A 20,905-nucleotide genomic window follows, 5' to 3' on the forward strand; every position below is an offset into this window, starting at 1 on the left:
AACTTCGAACTCTTTCCTATATTTAGAAATCACCTATGTCTGCTCAATGTGACTATAAGTCATGTGTCATCAACATGCGCGATTTGCACGTTTTTGAAACCGTTTCTGACGACCAGGAAATTTCCCATTCTACTTGTTGTTTTACAAAGGAATTTAACCCACTCCTCTAATTCTATAACCCATATTTTATTATGCATTCTTTCTAAGAATGTGAATAGTTTCCAGCCAAATTTGTATTTATTAAATATTTTAACAGAATCAACAATTTACTGGACATTCCATTTAAAACCTATTGTTCTTTAAAACTTATCTACAGGGTTCGATTCCCGTTTTATCTGATTTTATTTTCATTTAACTAATTCTCTTTTTTTACTTACATGAAAAGGGGACAAGCCTTTTCATGTAACAACTTGAAATTCAGTAGATACCATTGGTTTAACTTGAAATTCAGTAGATACCATTGGTTTAACTTGAAATTCAGTACTTCAATTTTTGAATTTTGTTACAATGATGAAGAAGAACAAGATTCAAATCATCACCCGCTTTCATCAGTGAGCAGATCTTTTTTTTTTTCTTTTTTTAAACTTTTAGTAAGAAAATGAAATAATTGTGATTGTTTATTACTACAACAATGAAAAATATGTGCTCTTTTTGATGAACATTTAAATCCTGTTGTTCTTATTTACAGAGTGGAACAAATTGGATTGGCTTCAGACAAGGAAGATGAAGAATGTTGTATTTGCATGGAAAGAAAATCAGAAATAATCCTGCCTTGCATGCATTGTTTCTGTGAGATTTGCATTGATTCATGGTGAGTCTATACAATTACAATTACTGTATTATACAGCCCCTCCCAAAAAATTGGCAACTATAAATCGTTAATAAAATTCACACTTCTTTCTGCAATATGACCATATTTGGTACACACAAACTTCAGTTTATGCATGGCTTGTCCACCAAGTTTCAATCATGAATATCCAACAGCCTTTATTTTATAGCTGTTCAATGCTAAGTACGCATGGATACACCATACAAAATTGCCAATAATTGTGACACATTCCTCTCTTGACACTGCCCTAATTTTAGTTCAGGGATAGTCTGGAGATTGTTTTTATAGACATTATTAAAAAAAAAAAAACTATTCCCTGGGTTCAACTGGGCCAGATTTAGTCAGGTTGATGTCGTTTTTTTTGTTTTTTTTTTCCAGACATTTTATATACTAATTTAGAAAGAAAATGCTGGCATTACTCAAGGAATCTGTTATAAAAATCTCAGTCGTCTGCATGTTTGTGTGTGTTTGTAAAAACTTTTGCCATCTGCATTGTACAGGTGCAAAGACAGTATCGTTAGAAAGAGCGATCTCTTGGACATGGGTAAAAGAATTGGAAAATATTATTTTGTTTAGAAATGTCATTTTGTTTGAAGTGGAGGTCAGATAAAACCTTGCATTTGACGTGGTTTGCAAACCTTCTTTCGTCTTAAATAGCTAAATTTGGAACATTGTGTCCTCGTGGGGGCATCAATAATACATTTGCTTACTTACTTTAGTTATGCAAGTTTGTGCCCAGCACGCAACATTTTATTTTATGATTTTTTATTGACAAAATTTTGCTTTTGGTTTCACTGCTGACTGATGGCACTCAAGTCCCATTTTTTTTTTTTTTTTTTTTTTTTTTAAATTTTTAAATTAAAATATGTTTAAGTGGAGTTTCTGACTGCCAACGTGTCACAATTCTTTCTTTCTTTTTTTTTTTATAATTAGCCCCCCCCCCTCCTCCAATCTATTACAAATGCATACAGAAAACTCCTTTATGTATGTCCATTAGAATATTTGACTGTGGGATGATATATAATTATTTCCACAATCGAACAATGCTGCATCTCTAATAAATTTTGAAAGTCTCAGACTAAAAGTCCTAGACTCAAGTTTCACTCTCCTTGGGCTCATCAGTAGAACAAACTGTGGCTATTATGCCTATTTCTTCTCAACAAGAGTGTAGTCATCCAACTAATAAGAACTCAGGCTGATGGATATTACTAATGATATATATTTTTAATTTTTTTATTGCATTTTCACCTCAAACAAGGCACAGTACCATGTCGATGTAGGAGGCTACTATCTGAGACATAATTAGTAGGGGTTCTATGTGGATAGCTGAGCAGCAAGATGTCTGTTTACTTTACACTTGAACTTCTGCATGTCATTACAGTCGGGGAAATAGGGACCCGGAAGGAAATTCCAAAGAGTAGCAGCCCTAGGGAAGAAACTATTAGAGTAGAAGACTTTCTTACATCTAAGGATTTCTACTGTGTAGGGGTTAGATTTTGCTGCTTGTCGGGTTTGTTGGGGGTATTTACGGTGAGGGGATACAAGGGCTTGTAGTTTGTCTGAGCATTCACCATTAAAGTAGTTGTAGGCAGAGGAATGCAACATTTTGTGGATGGGACAGTGATTTAAGCCTAGCTGATAGTATGGAACCTATTAGTTTGGCGACTCTCTTTTGAACCCTGTCTAAGAGGGAGAGACTAGTAGCAGATGCACCAGTCCAAATGTGGCAATAATACTCCATACATGGGCAAATGTAGAGGTACAGGATACTCTCAGGCGTAAGTAACTTTCTAGCACACTAGAGAGAGCCCACCTTCTTTGCAGCAACCTTGGCAATTCACTCAATGTATCTGTTCCAGCTCTTGTTTCCTGTGAATGTTAAGCCGAGGAGTTTGAATGAACTACTTTCAGGTAATGCATCATTAGTCATGGCTATTAGTGGTTGAGAAGTTTTCTTGTAATTATTAAAGGAAAGAAGCTTAGTCTTAGCAGCATTGAATGTGACCATCAATTTTTGTCCCCATTCCACCACAAACCTGAGGTCTTTCTTTAGGGTTTCTGCTATTGCCTTGGATACATGTTCATTTGTTTTCACCTCAAATCTGTTATAAAGCATGGTGTCGTCAACAAATATACCCATCTCAGAGACTATTTTATCAGGGAGGTCATTTATGAATATCAGGAATAATAAAGGTCCAAAGATTGATCCCCGAGATACACCCACATTTATAGCCTATTGTTTTGATGTACGACCTTCGAGGACAACTTGGACTCTTCTCTTAAGAAGGATTTAATTATGTTAAGCATTCGTCCAGTAATATCATATGATCTGATTTTTCTTGAAGACTATTGTGCCATACTCTGTCAAAGGCCTTAGATATATCTAGGGCTACTGTGTAACCTCCCTTGCTTTATCCAGTGCATAGTATATATGTTCAGAGATTACAGTTGGAATATCTGCAGTAGAACAAGTTTTTCAAAACCCATACTGTTGGTTGGACAGAAGTTTAGCAGCTGTGAGGTGGTGGACTAGGGCTTAATTATGGATTCATACACATATATATCGTTAGGAATAATTATTAGGATTTTGGTATCTTATAACTTCAATTAATTTTTTTAAATTCCATACTTACAGAATTATCTCCCTTCTACTTCTAAATTATCCGATAATCGTAAATCTTAATAGGAGAGGATGAATGAAAATAAACAAAATATAAAATTAAAAAAGATAAAAATAATAAATAGATTGAGATCTTTAATTTTAAATGAAAAATGAAAATGAACTAAATATAAAGTAATGTTTAGACTTTATTTCCTTATTGAATAAGTTTTTAACTTAAACCTGTCCTAAATCGCATAAATAAGCTAGCAGATAATTTTGTAAATAAACTGAGCAAATTCTTACGTAGTTTTGTAACGATTTAACTTAGTTGATTATTCTGGTTTAAAAAAAGAAAAAAATAATAAAATTAAAAAGAAAAAAAATTGAAAATGAAAAAATAAATATTTAAAAAAAAAAAGTTTAATTACATAAAGAAATATAGAAATCTAATTTAAGAAATCGATAAATCGTATTAATAAAACATATTTAATGGGCATAGGTAATTAGTGGTAACATCGTTTAATATTTAGTTTGAAATTCGTTTTTTATTTTTTTTTTTAAATAAAGATACGAAAATAGGTAGATATATAAATCTTTAAAAAAAATACAGACAGGTAAAGTGTTCTCGCTCGTTTTCTTTTCCTTATAAAGGGAATGTTTCTTTTCCTTAATGTTTTATTGTTAAAGTGTTTTTTATTTAATAAGTCTGAAGAAAGGCTGTTTTTGTGAAAATTTTCAAACAACATATTGTTTGAATTTGTCCAAATGGTCTTGAAACAATTGTAACTAACAATGAAATACACTTGTTGTTGCTATCAACTCATTTTTTGAAGTCTTGGTTTTTGTTAAAACAGTATATATATATATATATATATATATATATATATATATATATGCTAACAGGTTGTCTGGCGTTACCCAGTTGTAAGATACGCTTAAATATGATATTTTAATTCAAGCAGATTACATATTTATTATTATTATAGAGAAAAATCTCTATTGATTATTATATTAAGCCTAATATATCATAGTAAGATCAAAATAAAAATATACATGACTTGAGTGCCATCAGCTAGAATCAAAACCAGAGCATACAACTCTCCACCCTCATTCCTTAGCCTCTGAACCATACACACACACACACATATGAATTCACTTGTCATCCCTTAAAAAAATGGAATTACCTGATTATTGAAGACAAGATGCAAGCAAGCAAGATCCAGTTTTATAATGTCTACATCTACACTTTTACACTTTGTGTGTATGCGAGTTCTTTCCTCATAGGTTCCGAAACGTCTGAGCCAATCTTTTGCAAATTTCACACAAAGGTAATTTATATTTCTGGCAGTGTTCTTAGATATGTTTTTGACAGAAATTCATTTGATAAGTATCGAAAATTAAAAAAATCCGATCTTAAAAATTATCTTTCTCTCTTAAAGATAGTAAAACAAATTTTTACTGAAGAATATTTTATGTTACACCAGTCAAGGGAAATAATAAAATATCAACAAATCATTTCTTGAACAAAACAGATTTATTGTCATCTGGAGATTTAGCTCAGTAGTAGACCACTTGAATACAGATCGAATGATCCACTGTTCAAGCCCGGGTGTAACTCGCCATTTTATTTTAATTTTTTTCTTATTAATGAGTTCAATTTATGATAAAAAAGAGGTACCATTTAAAATTGCTGCAAATCATTTCTTCATTTGCATATTTTAAAACTAAACATTAATCAAAAGTGACTTTTCCAGGACATTCATCGTTAAGCCCAAATATCAGCTGCTGTGATATTGTAAACATACACAGATGGAATTTGATGAACAGCATTATCATTATTTTAAAAAAAAAAAATTTTTTTTTTGCAAATTAGTCCATCAGGCAAATTATTTCTCATATAAAATCAACAGTAGGCTCTTTGATGTGACAGGGGTGCATTCGAAATGAATGTTTCTGTTCAGAGCCTAATTAAACCGTGATACTTGACCATTGCATTTTGAACTTTAATGCAAGCTGTTATATATAATAATAATTTTATAAAATCAACATTCGGTTGGGTATAGTGTTGACGAAGTCACTGCAAGGAAGCATGTAAAGTTTCCTCCCAATCTACCACTATGGATCTCCAACTAGAGCAGGCAATCAATCGATTTGATTGAAAAATGGGTGATTTTACTGATTTTGATAATAAAAATATGGGAGTGTGAAACATTCGTTGATCATCACCTCAATCCCAGGCAGCATTGACTCTTCCTGCTAGTGTGTGTATGTGTGTGTATATATATATATATATATATATGTGTGTATATATATATATATATATATATATATATATATATATAATTCACTTCTAGTTTATAGATGAAAAGCGTTCTTAGAGTTGACATTTTGAGAAGTAGGTTTAACTTGATATAAAAATAAGACTCCATGACATCTTTGATAAATCATTATTGAATACATCAATATTGTTTTATTTACCTTAGACTCATGATTTTCTATCAAATTATGTGTTCAATTGTATTGTCATTGCTTTCAATAACCAAGCTGATTAAGTTGCTTTTTGTTTTATTTCTAAAAACCAGCACCTTACAGATATTTAACAGAATTTCTTTTTAAATTCCAGGAACATTTCTCATCGAACCTGTCCAGTGTGCCGTGCAAATGTGCAAGGCTCTGATGACACCTGGGTACTCACCGAAAAGCCAGATAGCACTGAGTATGATTCTCAAGTTAAAGGTTACCTTATCGGCTTGGCTGATACCGTTGGCAACCCACAATAATGCTCATCTTGTTTCGCGACATCCGTACATACTTATCGATAAACATACATAGGTGAGATATATATATATATATATATATATTGTGTGGATTAGAAATATCCAACCAAATTAATGGATGTGATAAAGAGCAGATGACTGCGTGAAATAAGTGAAATTGTTAAATTTGTAAGACAAAGGCGAAGGTGTCCACAGGAGGCGTCTAAACTTGTGAGAACTTTAGATGCAGATTATTGTGTTGTGTCATTGGCAATGATTCAGATAGAAATCAATGGGGTTTGTTGTCTTTGTCAGATCAGATTCTTCTCTCTCTCTAACTCTATCTCTCTGCTTTTCACTTTGTCTTTCTCATATTCTTTCAACCGTTTTATTAGCTCCATTCAAACTACACCTTCTAATCATATCTCTCTCCTTCCCTTGCATTCTCTCTCTTCCCCTCTCTCTCTCTCACATATTAGGGTAGGCTGATTTTTCTTAAAATATAGAATTGCACTTACCAAAAGTCGTGTATGTATCTATTAAGTACTCACGCAAAGAATTAAATCAAATACTTCAACGTTTTGGCATCAAATATTGTAGACAAAAATATACTGGAAATTCCTCGTTTTTGTTAGATTTGCTTGAATATTAGTGTGGAAACCAAATAATTTTAGTATTTAAAGCAGGGAATGTCCTTTTATTTTATAAATATATTAATTAAAGAAATCTTCAAATTGAAAATCTTTCTCCCCTACTTTCAGTATCTGCTTTAGCAAACTACTTTTTAACGTTATGAATTTAGCAGTAATATTTTTTTACTGTTATAATTGAAAATATAACAAACTAATAAGGAAAAACCAAACACTATTTTAATAGAACTTAACATATAGTCAAATTGCTCCATATAAGAGCCCTCACACCAAAATGCTGGTCTCAATTTCTGACTCAAAACTTTGGCTGTAATATGTTGATGCCTTTCTTCCAAACCATATATAATTTGTGAAGCTTCTCGTAACTTAACTGCCCATTCCATGTTGTGAGAATTTGAGGGGAAAATCTGACAAGAAATGCTTAGTTCTATTTATTGATCATTCTTGAAGTTCAGATTTAGAAAAATCTTCCATCATTGGCGGTTCAAAAATGCCATATAATATAAAATCTATTGTGTCCAATGTGTGGAATTAAAATTAATAGATTGTATTCTTTTTAACCTTTTCCTCGTTGACTCCTCACTCCTGAATGAATATAAAATTTAATTAATTGAATTATTACAAAATTCTGATCTGTACTACTATAATAATTATAGTGAAATTAGATAAAAATCTTTAAAAACGATTCTATAAATTGGAATAAATAATCAAGTCAGTACGAATACGAATTAATATTTACCTACCTAATGACTAAAATTCTTTTTAAAACTTGTTATCTCACTTCATCTTTCTCAGATTTGACTATATTAGAATATAGGAGGTTTTTAGGTAGTAAACAAAATGTATTACCTTGTATATGGTCCTGGATATGACCTTAAACTATATCCGATGGTGAGGCCCCAGCTTGCGGGCTTTGGGGAGTGTGGAGTCACCCCTTAATTGCCATTGCTCCCAGGTCCACTCTGACCCGGTGTGATAGTACCTGTTAGGGTCCCAACTATGGGTTAAATAGAAACTGACTGGAAAAAATATATACATATTCTATTAAAAACCTTTTCTTCACAATCGCTGGATTTGGCATTAAATGACCTGAAAAGGGTTGATATGCTGTAAAACAACCAACCAACCAACCAACCAAATTACCTTGTATATTTCTTAATGTGATCTGGTCTATTTCATGAGACTGCTCCTTAATCCTCTGGATCATATGAAACATTTGTACTTGCTGATTGTAGAATTTATTTCTTTTAATTTTGAACCAACAAGTGGCATACATATTTATAATAAAATTTATTAAATTGTGTTTTGTTGTGAGCTATAAGTCCATAAACAGATGACCCTGATGGCCAATGTTAACCATCTTGCTTGGTTTAAAGGCCCAATTTTCCGGGAGGCATACCTAGAGTTAACCTTATCTCTAGAAATACCTACTGTGTATTCATACAGGAGTCTTTGGTCACAACTGAGATTACATATTTCATCAATTTTCAAAATTGACTCTAGAGGACTGCTAATAGTGGAAAATGATATTTGAGGTTAATCATTTGAGCATAATTTCCCCAAAGAGAAGGGGCACTGAATGTTGTAGGACAATTTGTGCAACCATCCATGTTTTTAAAAAGGCTCTGAAAGGTAGTTCATCATGATGCAAAGAGCAGCCAATTGTGTGAATAATTAAAAAATATTTTTCTAAAATGGCAACCATTCAACCTTCAGAACCTGTGTTGGCATTTGTGCTGTCAACAAGGATAGCCCTGAAAGTATTCTCACGGTAGAATTCATAGAAAACATTGACCACTTGCTCTGCATGAACAGCACCCATTGCATCACTATTAAGAACTCTGTCTCAAATATTTACTTTCATATGGTGTTAAATGGTGTTGTGGTCTCTTTTTTTTTTTTTCATAGTTTTCTGTCCATTTTCCTCCACAATTTACTTATAAAGAAATGTGTCTTTATTCATTCTCCCATCAACTCCAATACATATAAGATTTTCAACAATTCCATCATGTTTTTGTTGAGCAGTTTTCACTTTACATTTATCAATAATAATATCGCCGATATTAATATTGGGTATAAGAAGGCCCATAGCTTTCAAATCCAAGAGCAAGGCGTTTTATTTAACGGTGAAAGTTGATTTGAAAATTTCATTACATTTTTTTTACTGCAAGTTTAAATTACAGATTTTCCAGCTATTTTTATTAAAATGCCTGCAAAAATTATACTTTCAGAAATAAAATTACACAAATATTTTTAGTGCTTATACACTTATCCTATTTAATATTTTTTAAATAGGATTTTCAAAGTAAATTCAAGTTTTACAATATCTTTTTTATTAAATTGTGAGGTACAGTACAGAATATTTGCAAACATATTCTCCCCAGGTTAAGAATGGGTTCCTAAAGAATAACATTATTTCAGCACAGTAACATGAGTACATACAATATTTAAAAAAAAATTCATTTGATAAAATTTAAAATAAATACATGAATTTAAAACTAATGTGCACTTTTTCCAAGATAAGCCCGTAAACAGGTTTCTTAATGAATAAACACTGTTATATAGAATACTGCCTTAGAGCATTCATTATAAAACATAATTACTTAAGTCATATTTGGAATACTTCATTATAATTAAAAACATAAACAGAATGAACACGATCGTTTAGCTTATAAATATTTTGTTTTAAGAATAAAAAGTAACTTAAAAATATAACCAATCAGATTAATTATTTTAGTTGTATTTTTAAAAGGTAGATCTATTTTAATGAAAACATCACCAGATATTCGGGATGATTAAAAAAGTAAACAGTAAACACAGAATGGAAACGCTTTATCAAAAGGAGGGTTTTCAACCGGTGAATTCCATTAAAATATCTGATAAATAAATTGATGTGTATAAATCATTATTTGTATATGAAATATTATAGCAATTTTATTCCTTTTTAATTTTGATATTTTTATTTATTTTCTAAGGAAAAGGTTTAATAAACTTGGAAATATTTATTATTGTTTTGTTTTATTTTTGTTTAAACTGGGCTTTATTTAAGCGACACATGTTGACGGTGACACATATACCGGGTTAAAGTCTTTTAAAGAAAAATATTTGTAACATTTGACATTATTTTGCAACTTTCTTTAAATGTGATTATTTACAGTTTCAGACTCGACCTACCCTAATATATATATATATATATATATATATATATATATATCAGCTTCAAAAGAAAATATTTTTGGATACTGTCTCCTCAACGCAAAAAAGAAGTGAGGGAAGACACCAAAATTAAACTAGCATATTGAAGTGAGTATGGTAGGTAAACTTCTATACAAAAGTAGTTCCAAAGTGGTTCCATTATAGTCTGTAAGTAGATTTATGGATATGTAATATTCCATGTTAATCTTATCTTTGAACACAATATTATTAATAAATATTCCTTGTTAACGATAAGTCTGAAATTTCAAAGACTTATCTGCCATAGTCACTCCAATATGCTAGTTTAATTTTGGTGTCTTCCCTCCCCTTCTCCTTTTTGTGCTGATGAGGAGACAGTATCCAAAAATACTTTATTTGTCAATATTAAATAAATAAATGGATATCGTTTCCGAAACGACTGTACATTTACTCTGTTTTTTATTTTGTTTCTCCTTTTGAAGCTGATTTATAATTTTACAATTATTGAGCTTTTATCCTCTCTATTAATATAGCTCTAGGTAAATACCTCTTGAGTTTATCATATCTCTGCAGTACTTCGAGCCCAGCTCTTTTGAAGTATACATACATTATCAGAAGCTTTGCTTTTTTATTCTCTATAATATATATATATATATATATATATAAATACCATAAAAATATAAGGGTGACTCATTCATATATATATATATATATATATATATATATATATATATATATATATATATATATATATAAACAAGAAGAGCATATAGCTCTTTAAAAACCGCTACGGTAGTGGAAAAAATTAAAATAATAGTGTTTTAAAGTTGTTAATATCGCTAAAAAATGCCAACAAATCTTACATATATTCAAGCAAATATCATTAAATAAAATGGAGATCCTTTGCTTTATGATTCTTTTTATTATCTTTTTCGATTTCCTGTATAATCTTTTTTATATCAAAATCGGAAATATTAATGAAAGTTCGATACTTTGCACTATCAAATTTTCATAACTATGGAACTTTCATCAATATTTTCGATTTTGATATAAAAAAAAAAATTACATGGGAAATTGAAAAAATAATAATTAAAAAAAAAAAAATCATAAAACAAAGTATCGCCATTGTATTTAATAATGTCTGCTTGAATGAAAAAATGCTGCCTACACACACACATCTGTGTGTATGTGTCTGTCTTGGGAGTTTTTTTAACCGTTAAAACTATACTAGACTACCCGTGACCCGTTGGGTCAGTATGTTATATTAGCTATGGAATTACTGTATGAGCGTGATGCTTGTGACATAAAGAAAATCGTTTTTTTGTGACATAACAGAAACATTTCTATGAAAGGATATTAAAATGAAAAAAAGAATATAGATAGATTTCTATGATTCGTTCTGTTTATAATTGTTTATTTTTGAAAAAAAAACAACTTACAGCCATTGAATTATTAGTGGTTTGCCATACTTAAAGGTAAATGTGCACTGAACAGATACCGTAATACTTAAGGTAAAATTCAAATTTTGATATATCTTTAAATTTAAACACACACAAAAAAATAACAATTGGGACGCTGAAAACGTACACAGTAAAACAATACGTTTTATTGTCACGTTGATTATGTACGCATGCGCAACCAGAAGTCGTAAACCGGATGTTGAGTTACAATACAAATATATAATATATATATATATATATATATATATATATATATGTTGACTCCTTTACCATTTTGTGTTGTGCTTATTCGGACTTTCATCTGAAGATTTTGGAGACGATTCATGTTAGTTTCTTTTAAACAGAAGGAATGTCTCTTATTTTGAAATGTGATTAGCTTCTAGGTGATTCTGTCATTGTGCATATATCACATGTAGCTTTCCCCGTTATTTTAAACATATATTTTTCCTTGTGGGTTTCTCTTTTATAAAATTTTATCTTGCACTTTTCATGAACACTGTCCTAGAAATCATTCTAATTTAAATTCTTTTTTTTCTTTAGGAGCATTCAATACAAGATTATATGTAATAAAATAATATATATAATAAAAATATTAGAAAGCAACACACCCAAACAAACCCATGATATAATTAACTACTATTACATTCTTGACCAACAATGGACAAACAATTTAATAACTAATAGTATGTATAAATAAATAAATAAACTATAAAAATTACAAAAGAAAAAATTTTTAAATTTTAAATTTTTAAATTTTTTTCTTTTGTAATTTTTATAGTTTATTCATAAGATACTACATAGGGGGAAATAACTCTAACTAACTCCAAAAATTGCCCCAGCAATTACCTTGTTAGACTAAACAGTACTAAATGATAACAATAATAATAAATAATAGTATATGCTAATAAATTATGAGTAAATAAGTAAAAAAAATATTTGCATTACAAAATAAATAAATAAAAAAGAAAAAAGACGTATAGAAAATATACTAAAAGGAAGTAACTCTACTCCAATATCCGGCCATAGTAAATATCTCCCTTAGACCCTATTATTAAACAATATAGATAGAAAGATATTATACTTATGCAGGTGTACATGGTAGTAAAATTATAATTGAACAATTATAAGTAAAACATGTAATAATCAAATAATATAATTATTATTGATAAATGTTGTAATATTATTTAACGATAACGAATACTAATGCTGATACATATCTCAGAAATAATTTAAATAGAATGCGAACCTGCCTAACTGTGTAACTCTCCTCCTGACTTCTAGCATAAACATGAACACTACAGTGATTTTACATATCTCCTTTTCTTCTTGAAGATGAGGTATACCCTGCAAATTTGGGAACTTTACACCACATTTATCATCCTGGTACAACACATTACGCTGTTAAATGAATATTTTATAATTGAAAATGATTGAAATCTTTCAATATTGGCATTATTCCTTGTCTCGTACTCAAAGGTGTTATCCTACAAGACTGCATTGTCATAGCCTTCAAGCACAACTCCTTTCTCATATTATGTTTTTTTTATGTTAATGTATTTTATTTATACCATATTGTATATTTTTGTGAGGTTTATGATCACTATGAGAAAGTCAAAATAATATCTACCTTCAGCATGTTTTCATTAAGAAAGAAAAAATGTAAGATAACTTATACAAGAGTATGGGCTAACTTGTTATAAAAAGGTTATGGGCTAACTTGTTATAAAAAGGTTATGGGCTAACTTGTTATAAAAAGGTTACGGGCTAACTTGTTATAAAAAGGTTACGGGCTAACTTGTTATAAAAAGGGTACGGGCTAACTTGTTATAAAAAGGGTACGGGCTAACTTGTTATAAAAAGGGTACGGGCTAACTTGTTATAAAAAGGGTACGGGCTAACTTGTTATAAAAAGGGTACGGGCTAACTTGTTATAAAAATGGTACGGGCTAACTTGTTATAAAAAGGGTACGGGCTAACTTGTTATAAAAAGGGTACGGGCTAACTTGTTATAGGTAAATTATGTCATTTTCATACACACATGCAAATTTAAAGAAAAAACATATCAGAAAGTTATAAAAAGACTAAACAAAAAATATAAAAGTAAGGAAAAAAAATGGGTGATGACATTAAATGATTACTTCAACAGTTGTTTAAAAATAACTAATTACTGACCTCTTAAAGACGCCTACTATGGACCTCTCCACTTTCTTTTTACAAGTGGTAACTTTTTGTTTTCTTCAAAATATTTATTTTCTAATGAGCTCTTCATAGAGTGGAATACATAAAAACAGTCTTCTCCCTTTTTGACGTTTATATCCTCAACCTTTGTGTGTGTGTGTGGGTGTGTGTGTGTGTATGTATATATATATATATATATATATATATATATATATATATAAAAAGATTTTTATGGGTACATGATTTTATAAAACATTTGAATAACACGGAACATACTGCCATTATTAATTGTTGAGGGTTTAGTTTTTTTGTGTTTTTTTTTCCCTATAGTTTAAACATAAACCATTAAAGAAGAAAATTTCAAAAAGAAAACCAAAATACACTTTTAAAGTATATTTCTCCTAAGCTCTAATTGTATGCTTAACAAACATAAATTAGATAAAAGGGATAAATAAGGGGTGTGGCAGAAAAAAAAAAACCTATCGAGATGTCTTTCAACCAACTCTTTTCAAGATTAACGTTGGCAACGGGGGAGAAAACATTGTTTAAAAAACATCGCCAAAAGACCATAAATTATTAGTGAAGGTAAAAAAAAAAAAAAATTTTTTTTAATCATATGGGGAATAGGAGAAAAGGAAACAATCTCAATGAATACCCATAAGTTCCAAATTATGGGTATACTCTCTTTCTTCAGAGATGGTTGGCGTAAATTAATGGATACTGTTTCGAGAATTTTTAAGTGAATTCTCAAGTGCGCTCTGTGTAAAACCGAGAAAGTTTCACCAGTGTATCCATCAGTGCAGATCTGGCACTGTAATAAATGTTCACCAATGGCTAATTTATGAGATTGTAAATGCCCGGATGTTGGCCATTTTTATGGCTATATAATATATATATATATATATAGGTAGTTGCTTGTCTTGCCGCACTGATGAGCTGTGAAACAATGAAACAGTACGGTATGTGGATGACTATATATATATATAAAAACAATGGTATTTTAAATTCCAATGAATAAAAACTTGTTCATTGAAATTTAAAATACCATTATTTACTTATTTTTCTGTTAAATGTTTACATTCATCAAACTTTTACATCAAACAGTTCTGACAAATTTTTGAAAAATATATATACCCAAATATATATTTCCCTCCACACATGCACATATAATGTGTATATGTGTACACATATAGTATAGAAACGCTTTCAATAAATTACAAAGACAAAGAATGCAGTTTAAATTCTTAAGGGTATTAACCAAGTTCAACATATTTCCAACTTAGCACTTGCATGAACCGACTTACCGCTGGAAAATTAACAAATACAAACAGATTCAACAACATAACAGTGAAGCATAAACGAGGGACCTCAAGTTAAATTATGAAATAGAAAAGGGGATCATCAGCTGTGTACCATGTAACTGTTTTGGAGATTTAAAAACAGAATAACTATTAAATTCATGTCTATATATATATATATATACACACACACACACAAGCACACATGAAAGACGTAAATAAACACGCTTATTATGATGATGACTGTTGTCTGAGGCTTCTGATAGACGGTGGATAATCACTTGATTCACAGTGCAAAGTGAAATCCTAAAATATGTTGTGATTTAATACCTGTGAATTAACCCATAGTATGGTCACTCTGAAACTCTGAGAATTCTAATGTTTCTTTAGCCTGTACCATATTTAAATGGTGATATATGATAGATATGTTGATATCTGAAGCATGATCAACTACTGTTATCTATTGATATTTTGAACTTTTACTGCTGTTTTGTACGACTCTGAATGCTGGCCATCAACAAAAGAAAGACTTTAAACATGAATTGTTTGTATGGAGTGTCTATTAGTTCATGTTTGTGTGTATGTATGTATGTGTGTGAGAGAGAGGTAATGTGTAAAATAATGAAAACTTGTCAGAAGGTTCTCATTGAAATGAGGCAAGATAATATTACTTCCTTTGCTGATGAATTGGACAATCATTTGGTTAACAGTGGAAAGTGGAATCTCAGGGTTTGTAATGATTTTACACTGATTAAGTACACCATCATTGGTTAGATCTGAGAATTCTAATACTTCTTTGGCCCATGTCATATGTAAATGTTGATAAACAATGGATATATATATATATATGTACATTTGAAACATAAAAAAAATGTTACTATATTGATTATGATTACTATATTGCCCAATTTCTACTGTATACTCTTTAACCCTTATCCTCGAGTGGCCTCTTGGCCTTGATAAGTGGTGATGCCTATGTAATAAAAAAAAATGTTAATTAGAATAAAATATCAATATTTCAGACTTACTATTGCTTTGTATGGCTCAAAGTTTTTGTTGTTGACGAAGGAAGCCGAAAATTTCAATAAATAAATTATTTTTGTGAGGTGTCTATAAACTTCTTTTGTGTCTCTCCGTCTTTCTCTGCCTATCTATCTATCTATCTATCTATAATATATATTCTTCTTCATTATTGCAGCAGAAAAATTGAGTTTTCATTAATAAACAATGATAACTATTTACGTTTTTGTCAATTTCAACTAAAAGCAATGTTATGTACCTCATCATCATGTCGCAATTAGTTAAATATTACGGCATTATTACAAAAATCACATATTCTTATGCTTCTTGAAAAAAGTGCGGCCATATTGTTTTGAATGAAGAGGGTAAACACAAGAGAAGTAACTTGGATTGCCGAAGTATATAAAAAGATTTAAAGACAAATTTTTCAGGAAAAAGAGCCAAAAATGACCAAATGTGAAATGTTCTGTATAAATGCTATATAAATGGCTATATTAAAGATGTAAAATCTGAGCTATATTGATGTTGACTCCCAAACATTCGTGTCGTTTGCTATGAAATTGAAATCATATGCTTTTGGAGGAAATAAAAAATTTTTTTTTAGATAAAAACGCTAAAGAATATTAATAATACATTCTATCGGTTTTATATTTTTTAAACAAGTACCCTCATCTAATCCCCCCCTACTCCAATATAGGCTTCTTTATTTTTTTTAGGCGATTTTGTGTTGGAGAAAAAGAAAACACAATTATTACAGATTTTAGAGTGAGGGATTATTATTATTATTATTATTTTTTTTTTTCATATAAAACCAAATTTACAAAAAAAAAAAAAAAAATATAATTTTTTAAGGCCAAATTGCTTCAAAACAGGTAATTTCGCAAAATTTGGCTTTAAATGGGCCAATCTGGCAACTCTGAAGTAACTCCTACTTTGGAAATCTGTTTTCATTATTAATTAATTTTCTACTCCATCGTTTTTCATAATTTTTGGATATGTTACAAATTTTGAGATATGATTAAGTAGATACCATTTTTTAAAATTGAAATTAAATATTTTGATTTTTGGATTTTGCTATAATAGCGAAGAAACTATATATATATATATGTGTGTGTGTGTGTCAATGTTTCATCATCCTCATATTTGGTTTAACGTTTGTTTTACATGTATGGCTTTAAGAAAATAACTTCTGAACGTTCCTCTGCCCAGGTCTTTATTTGTCCCTCTTGCTCTCAAGTGCATCCTTATCAATTCCTTTCATGTCTCCCTTCACTTTCCCATATCAAGAAAATATGAGAGTAAATGATAAAAATGAACTTAAGAGGGATAAATAAGGATCTGACCAGAGATAAAGTAGTTCAGAAGTCAATCTCTAAAAGTCGTCCAAAGCATGCCAGCATGTAAAACGAATGTTAAACCAAATATTAGAATGGCAGACGCATATTCATGTACACATACACACAAACTCCTATAGATACATATACACACACTCATATTAGTGCGCGTATATATAGATATGTATATATAGAGAAAGCGAGACGGATGGATAGATAGATATTAAATGAAAGATGAGGAATGAAAGTTATATATAACTTTATTATATCATCAGAACAATGAGGAAAAGTAAAAAAGAAAAAAAAGAAACCTCTTAAGTTATGTCAAGGCATTTCTAAACTGAATGCTTCTCATCAAAAGAGGAGACTGACCAGAGTTATACAGAATGTATATATAGATAAAAACTGGCTTAATAACGTTTAGATTGGAATGTTCTATACCTCATCTTTTATTTAATATATTTTAATTATTTTTAAGTGTGGAGCTTTTTTTATTTTGGTAAGTTTTGCTTTGTCAAAGATATACACTTTGATAACCTAATTGTGTGTGTGTGTGTATATATATATATATATATATATATATATATATATATATATATATATATATATGTATGCCTACATGCATACACACAGAGTAATGAGTGCAATAGTCCCATCACTAATATATATATATATATATAAGCCTCTCTCCTTTGGGTAGAGCACTTTTGTATAAGGATTTCACTTGCTACTAATTAGCGTTTATGTAAAGCTCACTGTTTGTTTGCTTATAAATAAACAAGTAGGTCGAGCACTGTAAAAGCAGTGGGCGGATGTCTATATAAATGGATATTTGATGAGATTGTTTGCAAGTACCGATCCCATAAGTCTGAGGTTAAAACTACTGACTATCAACTAGATGGTTGTAAGTTTAATCTCGGGCTAGGGATGGGTGCTAGTGCACTTATGAGCTGGGGTAGAGCGAAATAGTACTGTTTGTGGATGATTACCCCTCTCTCTCTCTCTATATATATATATATATATATATATATATATATAGTGATGGGACGATTCCAATATGTTCCCTGATTCTGATACAATTACCAATTCCAGTTCTTTGAAAATCTCTAAATGTTTATTTATAGAATTGTTGATTTTATTTTATTTTTACTTTCGGATCACTGTAAAGACTTATGTTACATGTGCATAATGTAAAAGTACACATGCATGGATGTAATCTATAGATTTTAGTTTTGTTTAAATGAAAAATATATTTTATCATTCTACCATTCATATCAATCGTGGAAAATTAAGTTTTAAATAAATAAAAAAAATTAATTAAAAGAATCGTTTTTGGCATTGGAAAATAGGTACAATTTTTCCGATACTGATTCTGATACCTCCAAACATTCTGATTTTTTTTTCTGATTTCGATTAATCATCCCAACACACACACACACACACACACACATATGTATGCAATTTTTTTTTTGTTTAAATCACCGAATAACAAGCAGGAAGGTCACATTAGTTGACAGTAACCATTCTGATAAATCAGTTGCATTAAAAAATAGTTTGGCAACTGCAAAATATGTTTTAACACCCTAAAACGTGAATTGTTAGTCATCTTCATGGCCACTATGTGCGCCAATTTTCATTTAACCCCCCACCACCACCACCAACACACCTCTTTAACTCTGAAATACAAACTGAAATTATTGCATCTACTTAAAGATGGTTACAAGATGGCTGCAGGATGGAGAAGAAATATCCAAGCTTATTGATGAGTACACTTTTTTTTTTTTTTTTACTACTGAGAATCTTCAAATGATAACCTTTTTTTTTTTTTTAAACCCCATCCTCAGTCTGTGATAACTAGCATCATTACGATTTGTAAAACTTGAAGATATATGCATGTGGCGATATATAGTTGTAATTATTATTGTTGTTATTAGTATTGTTTTAATTAATTTTATACTAAATTTTCTTGTTAATTTGAATTTGACTGATTTGTGTTCTCAGACTATTAAAACTGGCGTTGTCTCCTCCCACTGTCTCAGAAAATAATACTTATATATATATATTTTCACAAGATCAAGACATTAAAAATAAAAAATGAAAACATCATATTGTGTATTTTCATATTTGTTACAATTGTTTTGTGACCATTCAGACAATTTCAAACATTATGTCATTCGAAAATATTCGATATATACATATACACACACACATAAGAGAGAGAGAGAGAGAGAGAGAGAACTTGTCGAATTTATATTTAACTACTTGAGATAGTAATGGCATGAATAAATAACATGAAGGTCTCTTTGGATAGTGTGATACTAGAGAATATTTTTCTTAAAGTTACCACATCAAAAGGAATAGTTACACAAGTATTTTTTCTATGCGCTGATGAAACCTAAGTTGTGCAAAATTATAATTTTTATAAATGTAAACACAGAATTTCTGTGAAATGTTAAACAGTATTCTACTCGGTAAATGTTGGCGCATTACTTATGAAAAACGGTTAATCAAACTTCAGAAGCACCTTTTCAACTACACAAGTTCTATAATCGAATACTCCCTTCCAAAAAAAAAAGAATGAAAAACATAAAATATGCTTTTGTAAACTGCTTGTGGAAACTTAATTTTTTTAGATCAATTAAAAGGGGTTAGTACCATGCAAACTGTAAATTTGCGATGGATTTGATCATCAGATTTGTAGCCAGCAACATCAAGTATCCCTAAAAAAAACAAATTAGTGGTCGATGTTCTGTTGTAGCAAAAGGTAATATTTACCTTTTAATTTATTTTAATAAATATTATTCTAAATACTGCTTTTAATTTGTGGTCTTTACGTTCTTTCCTTTCGTTCAAGATTTCTTGGAATTTACCCCTTCCCCCCTCCAATAAACCTTTTTTTTTTTTTTTTTTTGCGCCAACGCCGGTGGTGGGAAAGAGGCGATTCCAGTTACATGTGTCATATTAAGCTTTTTTTTTTTTTTTTTGGCGTTTTTTCGTTATTGGAAAACAAGATGGCTGCCATTAAAAATAATAGGGATTACGTTGGATACTGAATGTCTTCAAATAACTGCGTGTTTGCACCAAAATAAATACGATATTCGTCCTCAGTAGGTACGGGCAAAAATGGGCGGACAAAAATAGGGGGACCTAGTTTTTAAAGCCGATTTGTCATAATTTTCCGACTACTTTTTGACTGTATTTGAAAGATTAAGGACTAAACTTAATTTCCAAAAGGAAAAAAATATTTGTACACGTGAAAAAAAAAAAAAAAAAAAAAGTTATGAAAAATGTTTTGACGGTGAGCTACTCAATTCAGCTAAATTTTGAAGTTAAATAAATTCATTGTAAAATTCTTTTAAAATATAAATATTAGTTTTCTCGGTCTATTTCAACGATAATTAGTAAAGTCCTAAGATATTGAATTAAATTAAAAAAAAAAACCAAACACCTTGTTTGTACGAAACATAAATTAATTAGTCCAAAACCGAGTGATTCTGTCCTTCGCAAAACACAACAAACTAAAGGTTTTCTAAACACGGAATATACGGAGGCCCAAAATTTCAGGCAGTCGAAAGACTGAACATTACGTCATGTAATTAAAAGA

At 30.2% G+C, this 20,905-nt stretch overlaps 1 protein-coding gene across 2 annotated transcripts in view; it reads left to right on the top strand.

The window, feature by feature from the left end:
- Nucleotides 1-20,905, top strand: part of LOC145303562 (RING finger protein 141-like) — an 89,185-nt gene that overhangs the window by 58,222 nt on the left and 10,058 nt on the right. Inside the window, exons 5-6 of one of the 2 annotated variants that reach the window (XR_013873739.1) lie at nucleotides 689-811; nucleotides 6,055-6,263. Coding sequence is in view for 1 of the 2 variants with exons in the window: in XM_080145075.1 (XP_080001201.1) it covers nucleotides 689-811; nucleotides 6,055-6,211 (280 nt within the window). In the remaining variant the exon portion in view is untranslated. Of the gene's footprint in view, nucleotides 1-688; nucleotides 812-6,054; nucleotides 6,310-20,905 lie in introns of those variants that run through there. The other variant, XM_080145075.1, reaches the window with a different exon arrangement.

The sequence above is a fragment of the Euprymna scolopes genome, chromosome 19 (genome assembly GCF_053919585.1).
Source record: "Euprymna scolopes isolate OS-2025 chromosome 19, ASM5391958v1, whole genome shotgun sequence".
Classification (NCBI taxonomy): domain Eukaryota; kingdom Metazoa; phylum Mollusca; class Cephalopoda; order Sepiida; family Sepiolidae; genus Euprymna; species Euprymna scolopes.